Raw genomic sequence first — 9,018 nt, 5'->3', positions numbered from 1 at the left:
AATACCACATGTCAAGAAGGCGTATGTATTATACATAATGTGGAAAAAACATTATGTTCCCTGATTGTTTGATCCTATATATCAATTGTGAATTTGTGATTGATATGTTTCATCAACCGTATACCCAGGGCATTCAAAATACAGCTTATCCTTTTTGTTAAAAAATTAAGAAAAGAATAGAGAACATTCAACATTGCTTAAATATTAAATAATAATATTTATTGTTTTTTATCATTTCATCGCTACCTAAACATTCCCATAGATAAATCTTGTTTAAAATCAAAACTAATGTGTTAAGTGAAAACGATGGAATCAATTGACATCCGTTGCTTTCTTGTCTATGGCACTTCAATGGACGGTTCTACATCATTTTCACCTTGCCTGTACCGAATATCATTTCATGAAACACGTTCTCCAGAGACGTTTCATTTGGAAACCATGACGAATCCTCGCGGGACTTTTTTCACAGTGATGATGTTGTGGCATATGCTCGGAATGCAACTGGTGAGTTTTTTTAAGCTGTAAAATATTCAATCTCTTTCTCATTCTTTCTCTTTCCTTCATATTTCTTTGAAACAGTTCTTATCGATTTCATTTTCTGAATACAACGATCAGTTGCCGCATTTTCATTCCCAAACAGACTTTTTGTTTATTCTAACAAGGGCAAACTCGTTGATTTTTTCAGTTGGTTGTAAAGTTGATTGAAATTACTTCAGAATTCAATGAATACGAATGGTTTTCGATGAATACATTAGGTGTCTTGGTCGATTACGTTTTTTTTTCTGTTTTTGTGCAATGCCGGCTAAATGTAAACTATTGCACTACATACTTTCAATTTGAGAATTTAGAAGAAAAAATAGTATCATAAAAAAAGAAGGTGACGAATTTTCAGCTTCAGGTACGATAGTTCTCTGTCATTAAAAGTATTAACGTACTTCCATAACCTATAGGCTTAAAAAAAGGTTCCGTGTCTGCTCATGCATGACACAATATGCATATATTTAAAGTTTTTTTAAAGTAAATATATCAATAACGTAACACTCATAATACTAATCTATTTTGCGCGATTTCACAACAGCGTCTCTTCTTATTAATTAATTATTTAACAAATAGTTATTAATTTCAACTCTGACTTTGAAAATGACAGCTATTCGACCAATAGTTAATTAAAGAACTGTGTAGTATTTTGTTCTTCATTTGGATCTAATTTGCTTCATGATTATAGGCGAACTGCAACGCTTAATATATTAATCAACGTTTACACCGACTATGGCTGAAACTATAATTTCATATCATTTCATAGAATTACAATTTCATATTTAATTTAGTACTACTTAATCTCCTGTTTGATGTAATAGTCATTAAAAAATCATGATTATATTTAATGAACTTGGCAACTAGCTCAAATCAACGCCTTTCCCGTTTAAAAGAAAATGTAGAAATGATGACAAACATTGCATCATTTCAAGTATTATTCGGTTGCTATTAGAAAAGAAGGGTGTCAAAATATCTCTGAGTATTTTATCATTTTTTGTAAACCTGTTAACTATATAAGAACGTTATCATTCTGATTACAAAGAAAACCCGTTAAAAGGGTCCATTTCAAATGTAAATGGCGTAATTTCTTAATAATCATAATACACCACGAGCAATATTCAAATTTAATAGTTAAATGAACTTTTCCTTGCATTAAAACATATAACTACAACCACATCGATCCAGCAATTAAGTTATTACTTTAATTTACTAAGTTAGAAATATATCAAATTTTAAAATAAATTCCCCATGTAAACAAAAATGTTCATGTTATTATACTTAACGAAGGAGCCAATTTTCGTTACATTCATATAAAATACTATTGCTTAGTCATTATAATTGTAATTTGCACTTTATTAAAAGAAAAAAGAAAAGAAAAAACTCCAATGAGTTACAACCGAAGGTGTTTTTATTGCCATATGTTATTTCTCTGTTGGTCATATTAGTAATTTTTTGGAAGAACTACAATCTAAAATTAAAGGATGTGTTTAGATTAGAATATGACTCAAGCATAGTTTAGTTTTTATATGTAGATTTATTCCACAATTGACTAGATCTTTTTGTGGACCTGCATTCATATTTAAATAAATTCATTCCACATTTGAAAGTGTATTTTGAGTCAACTTTGGAAGATGGTTTCATATTATTTAGCTTCACAAGTCTACTTTTTACCACATGCATCAGTTTGTAACGACATTATAAAAGTATAACCCATTTTAAGTTACACAGATAAGTCAACTTTTTGAAGAACTAAAGACCCTGCTAGGTTTGAAAAATCTGGTCTCTAATCATTTATTTTAGCAGAAGACACGGAAAAATCAATCAATATCTAAAACACAACTTTTTAATTACTTTCCTATGAAGCCTATTCCCAGTGTAACGGTTACCCCTCTTTATTTACTCAAAATAACCTAAGAGTTTACCATCCCTTTTGTGTATTGTCTCCATTACCGAAGCGTAAAGTCATAAATAGTAGTAATATAATATGTCTATTAATAAAATGAACTTCATTTTGCAATCGTTAAATTTCCTTTAGCAAATTAGACTTTCTTTTCTCTCCAATTATATTTAAGTATGGAATATTAAGATCTTTTTATGACTACCTACGTTTGCACTCTGTTTAGTAGACACACGTACAAGACAAAAAAAAAAACATTCTTTTATTTTAATTAAACCAAGAGTCTATAGTTACAGTTGCTGGAAGGTTAGACATTCACACTTTTAATATGTACGAATCTGTGCCGTGATATACAAGGTCAGCATTCCAGCTGAACTAAGAACAAGAATAAGACACAATTGTTGTACAATAATGTTTAGTGGGGTTAAGAATATTTTGGCTTTTTTCTTCCATCGTTATCATAGTGGAACATTTTCCCGATATTAAGAGTGATCGGAATGATATCATTCAAAACGATTATCAATAAAACTTGTGGATGGGTCTATATAAGTGTTCCCATCCGAACAATTAACAAAAATTGTATCAATATATCAATTGTTTGTTATCCAGGCTATCGTTGGTGTCATGTGTCTCCAAGCAAGTTATGCTCAAGGTTAGTTATAATTGAATGTACAATTACATATAGTAAAAGATAAATTATGTATTGTAATATGGGGCAGAGATTTTTATATATTCATTAGAAGGATTTGAGAACCAAAATTATATAAATAAGTAAAAAACGGACAATTTATTCGGGTTCTCTGTTTTGTTTGTCTTTTCAATATTGAAAAGCTAACTGGTCAAATAATACCTTTTTAAAAAACAAACACGCTGGCAAGTCAAGCTGTTTGCATTTTTATCCCCTACCGATACGGCTTATTATCTCGATAAAACCAGACAGTGATAGTCGTATTTAAAGTAAGTGTGTTGATATACAGAATGTTAACAGAATCTAACAACTGTAGCATATTCCGTTCCAAATTTTATCATATTGGAAGAACCTATTAGTCACTGAAAAGTAATCAGCGGTTCGTTCACTTCTGTACTGCCGCCATACATAAATATTATACTTCGTAGTCAGTTTGGATTACGGCGTATGAAAAACACTACACTATAATTGATGTAAAGGCGAATAATACAGAAAGTTAAAATCCCCGCTTGTGTTTAAATGAATGTAATTTTTTTTACCCGCAAAATATACCTGCACAGTTTTGCTATTTCCCATTTTGAGGCCAAAACAAAATCCGACGCTTTATAACTTTTGAAAATTTCAAATCTTAGTCATTTTTATTCCCCCTTTTTTCGACTTGTCTTTGCTTTTTTTGTTCAGAATCATCGTACTTTCTTTTTCAACAACCTGATTACCAGAGAGATTGTAAAGAAGTGTTGAATGCCTGCTCCTCTACCCACAATACATCTGGAGTGTACCTTATTAAACCAGATGGTTATCCTGAACCATTTGAAGTTTTCTGTGATAATGACCTGAATACCGGTGGATGGACGGTACGGTTACACTAAAAACCCCTTTATTTACCGTTAATTATGACGACTGTGAAACTCCAAAAATGAAAGATTTCAAAAATCTGGACAATATTATTAATTGCTTCAAGAATCATTTCTCTGCATTAATTCTATGTTTAGTAGTGAGTTTCCTTGACGTTAATGTAATTTCATTTATTGTGTCCAGTACGCATTTTTACTCTAATTCTAATTGTGTTTATTATAGATATTACATCGAAGATCGGTGGGTTCTATCAAGTTTAATCGCACTTGGACTGACTTTCAAAACGGGTTTGGATTTTTGGGTAGCGAGTTTTGGATCGGAAATGAGAAAATAGCTTTTCTAACAAACCAAAAGCAATACCAACTACGAATCGAGTTTCAGAATGCTGCGGGAGAGGCTTACTACGTAACGTATGACAACTTTCGTATCTCAGACGAATGGGGACAGTTTTCCATCGCAAGTTTAGGTACATACGAGGGAACAGCAGGTAAAGGATTTCAACATACCCAACGTGGTGATAAATCAGTCTTATCTAAATGAATAAAATTGACATAAACTGAATAAGGCCCATTTTGCAATCGTCATTACATCATCAAGTAATTATGTTTTGACACCAACTGCTTTTCATGTACCCCCTGTCTCCAAGTACCAAGTCAGAACTGCCAATATTTTTTATCCTCCACTTCAACGATGAGTTGGTATTTTTACTGCTTTTCTAGAATCACAAATTGAGTGGTGTCCAACTAATCAGATATTCTCCAATGAGACATGTGAGAGGAGGTGTGATGACCCTGACACATGCATCTCTTCAACCTCTCGTACAGAACTAGAGAAATGTGTTTGTGTAGGTGATTACATGATTCAGGGTGAAGATTGCATTCCTCAGAACCAATGCAGCTGTTTTGTTACTGAAAAAGGAGGTGTATTAACGGTTAGTATGCCAGCAATTGTATTTAAGTATGTGTTTACATAGCTACCAATCAGTGTAAAGAAATATTAGAGGGAATGACATTTTTTTTCGAAAGCTTTGTCATGATTCCTAAATTTATTATTTGAAAACCTATATTCCTATCAATCTTTTCAAACATGGTATTTGGTGAAATAGTTTAATACATAACAATAAATACAAGCTGTATTTTACCACATAAGGAATATCCTATTGTTAATATTATTTAAATACAATTCTTTCAACAGGACGGTGAGATTTACGTCAATTCAGACTGTACAAGTAGATCAGTTTGTAGCAATAACCAACTCATCGTAGAAGAGAGTTACCACTGTAGTGATGACGCGACTTGTGATGTCAGAGATGGTATTCGTAGATGTTACTGTATAGATGGCTACGAAGGAGCCGGTGTAACGTGTACCCGCAAGGTTGTCCCAAAGGATTGCCAAGAGCTTTACGTTGATGGTAGTAGTCACGGAGTTTACACCATTTATCCTGATGGTTGGCCAAGCGGCATTCAGGTTTACTGTGAGATGGAAAGTAACGTGGGAGGATGGACGGTGAGTACAATGCAACAACATAGTTCCAAATTTGCACATATCTGTTCGTAATATAAAATCTCTCTTGAAAATCGTCAGGGATCGCTTGTATGCGTGCAACGTTAAAGTGCCTAAAACAGGTGTTATAGTATACACATAATGAATGATTATGAGTGCAATAGTGCAAATATTTCATGAGTTGAAATATGGAATATTCCATTCAACGAGGCTGCGCCTCGTTGAATGGAACAAATTACATCTTTCAACGAATGAAATATTTGCACTATTGCACGAATGGAAACCATTTATTATTTGTTTTATACAACACCTTCAAATTTGAATATAATTGGATGTAAAATGCACTCATGCAACAGATTGTTTTGTACAGACAGGTTTCTCTGCACTCTTACCATTGAAAAAAGTGCTATCAAAAAAGTATAACCCATGGTTCTATTTCATAGAGTGCAATAGAGCGGATTTTGCACGCAATCGACGAGCAATTGACCAATCAAATGGCCGGAATATAATTAGGTGTTGTATAATATACATATAATAAATGGTTATGAGTGCAATAGTGCAAATATTTCATGAGTTGAAAGATGGAATGTTCCATTCAACAAGGCGCAGCCTCGTTGAATGGAACAAATTACATCTTTCAACGAATGAAATATTTGCACTATTGCACGAATGGAAACCATTTATTATTTGTTTTATACAACACCTTCAAATTTGAATATAATTGGATGTAAAATGCACTCATGCAACAGATTGGTTTGAACTGACAGGTTTGTCTGCTCTCTTACCATTGAAAAAAGTGCTACCAAAAAAGTATAACTCATGGTTCTATCATCATAGCGTGCAATAGAGCGGATTTTGCACGCAATCGACGAGCAATTGACCATTCAAATGGCCGGAATATAGTTAGGTGTTGTATAATAATCAATAAGTCATGGGGATTTCCATCTTTATCTTAGGACTTACAGTTTCCTACGTGTATCAGTGGTTCCCCTCGTACTCTTGATATCTCCGCAGATTATGATCTTTAATTTAGTTGAATAAGCTATAATTATATCTCCATTTTCAGGTTTTCCAGCGAAGATCGACTGCCGCCGTAGACTTTTATCGTGATTGGTCTGAGTACAAGAACGGTTTTGGGAATCCTAGTCAAGACCATTGGCTTGGGAATAAATACATTTACAGCATAACAAACCAGAAGACGTACCAACTACGTATTGATCTAAGGAACTCCAGATCATCATCGTATTACGCCCTCTATTCATCCTTTAGCATCAGTGACGAGTCTGACAAATATCGACTATCTATTGGATCATTCAGTGGAACTGTTGGTTAGTAGATTACTATTCTATACAAACTATGCACGCCGATACAAAATTGTACCATATAACAAATATTAGATGCGGTATTCAATCTAGGGGATGGTGGATATTGATTTATTTGTACATGACAGTAGTGCTCTACACCTTACTTAAGAGCCTGCCATAGCTATTGTCACTTGTACACATATACAATTGTGTATATAATACAAAACAATAGCAAATGTTTCCTTGATATAAACATGGATCGATACTTCGAGAAATGTTGTTTATCAGCGATGGAATTATGTTTTCTTATTTGATTAACGTAGTTATTCTTTCAATATACTTCTGTATACCAACGAAATTCGTAGTGCCATCAGATAAACAATTTGTTTGACTATGTAATAATGTTTATACAGTAGAATCGACACACGTTATCATATTTATGGTGTGATATTCTTAAAAATCAGACAATAGTTTAGGCCCACACATAAAAGAACATAACTGTGCGTTAGAATCCCATAAAAATATATATTGTGGCTTATGACATATCATCTCATCGAACCTTGGACTGATCATAACTTATTAATATAAACACAAAGTTTTCTCATCTTTGTATAAAACTTTATAATATTATTTTTGATCTATTCAGTTCAATTGAGACCTAGTTATATCCAATATTTGGCATAATAACAAATGATACAAGTTTATCAAATGTAATGAGAAAAATAATGCAAATGGATAATTTTCTCTCAGTAATTATATAAACCACTCGTGTTAAAATAGGAAGAGCCCCCCCCCCCCCCACCCTTTGTAATAAAAGTTTGATTTAGTATGCAGATAACCCTTTAAATGAATCAAGAAGACTGTTGATACTATGAAATAAAAGAGACCCCACATTTCTTTTATTTGCGAATAAACTTCCCAACAACATCATGTTTCATCTGAATTTTGATGTGGTTGGTAAATTGACAGCCAATGGTTAAACATATCAACATTTTAAAGATGAAACTTTCACACAAAGTGGTTCGTGCTTAAATCATTTGTCATCCCTTAAAACAGTTAAAGTTCATCGTTATTATAGTTGAAATAAAATAAACTTAGCTTATACTTTAATATTTAATACACTGTAAAGGAAATCTAAAAGTGCAACTTTGAGAGATAATAACACTATCTGGTAATATGAGTCGCTGACAATATGCACAATAAGTGTCAGCATTTGCAACAAAAAGGGTACTGATTTATTTGTTGGTTTACGTTAAATACCCTTTCTAGCGTTCTCTGCATTTTCTAGGTCAAAATTCGTTGTCTAATAGCAACAATAAACAGTTTAGTACTAAAGACCAGGACAATGATGGATGGAGCAACTACGACTGCGCGGAGAGACATCGAGGAGCCTGGTGGTTTGGACGAGACTATTTGTGTCGAGATCATTACTCCGCTTCTAACTGTCGTTCTTACTGCCCTGGTTATGATAATTATTGCGAGGCTTTCCCTGATGGCAACGAAAACTGCGCTCACTGTGCTAATTCTCACCTCAATGCAGACTACGACGGCTCTACACGGGGAACGAACATCTTCTGGGAAGATCTTGGTCAATTCGACTGCAACGTGCAATCTGTAGAAATGAAAATAAGACCAAATTAGAGGCAGATGGTAGTATATAGAAAGAGAGAAAGCAGAAAGCTGTCAGACCATGGCTCATTGTCTGCCTTTCACCCATCACTGCATGGTTAATAACAATGATACATTTTTAAATTGTGTATTTTAAACTGGTTATCCAGCATGAACGATTTTACCATCTTGAACGATAAATATGGTTCACTAAGTTATCTTTGTAGTCAATGTGCATATGAGTCAACACTTAAATCATTGTGCAGAGTGAAAATGAATCATCAACTTTATTGGTATAATTTTAATCATTAATAAAGTATGTAGACATGAAGTTGAAAAATAAATCATTGAAGTTGTTTGGTTTTTATATTTAATACTTAACAACTTCCATTATAGATTAACTGACGACTCTATCTACCTAATCCCTGAGCTAACATGGAAAAACAAATTTAAAAAAATCAAGTCAACAAGTGGGCAATCCGCGGAGTTGCAACTCTCATCGCCAGTAGACAACGATTTCATATTATTAACTACGTAATATGGTAATTGGAGGAATGCACTACTTGAACTATTTGCTATTATACCAAAAATATATTTATCACAAATTTGCAGTTGTCATTTACCTT

The 9,018-nt window shown here is 33.2% G+C and overlaps 1 protein-coding gene across 2 annotated transcripts; it reads left to right on the top strand.

The window, feature by feature from the left end:
• Positions 1-361: 361 nt before the first annotated feature.
• LOC139974009 (uncharacterized) lies at positions 362-8,736 on the top strand. 2 transcript variants are annotated; one of them, XM_071980921.1, is made up of 8 exons: positions 362-504; positions 3,044-3,086; positions 3,804-3,976; positions 4,200-4,464; positions 4,697-4,908; positions 5,172-5,483; positions 6,547-6,808; positions 8,073-8,736. In XM_071980921.1, exons 1-8 carry the CDS (start codon positions 439-441, stop codon positions 8,423-8,425), a joined length of 1,686 nt encoding a protein of 561 aa, XP_071837022.1. In that variant the 5' UTR covers positions 362-438; the 3' UTR covers positions 8,426-8,736. The 2 variants fall into 2 exon arrangements, with proteins under 2 accessions (XP_071837022.1, XP_071837023.1); XM_071980922.1 differs by lacking the exons at positions 3,044-3,086; positions 3,804-3,976 and having other exon boundaries at positions 424-504.
• The last annotated feature ends 282 nt before the right edge of the window (positions 8,737-9,018 follow it).

The sequence above is a fragment of the Apostichopus japonicus genome, chromosome 9, assembly GCF_037975245.1.
Source record: "Apostichopus japonicus isolate 1M-3 chromosome 9, ASM3797524v1, whole genome shotgun sequence".
NCBI lineage: Eukaryota > Metazoa > Echinodermata > Holothuroidea > Aspidochirotida > Stichopodidae > Apostichopus > Apostichopus japonicus.
The sequence above is the reverse complement of the archived record's forward strand: the minus strand, read 5'-3'. Positions and strand labels throughout refer to the sequence as shown.

Excerpts from the sequence above, each read along its gene's own strand:
- LOC139974009 (XM_071980921.1), top strand. The coding sequence starts at position 439 with ATGACGAATCCTCGCGGGACTTTTTTCACAGTGATGATGTTGTGGCAT. Across the intron at positions 4,465-4,696 it reads TACATACGAGGGAACAGCAG|AATCACAAATTGAGTGGTGT; the intron begins GTAAAGGATTTC and ends CTGCTTTTCTAG. Across the intron at positions 4,909-5,171 it reads AAAAAGGAGGTGTATTAACG|GACGGTGAGATTTACGTCAA; the intron begins GTTAGTATGCCA and ends TTCTTTCAACAG.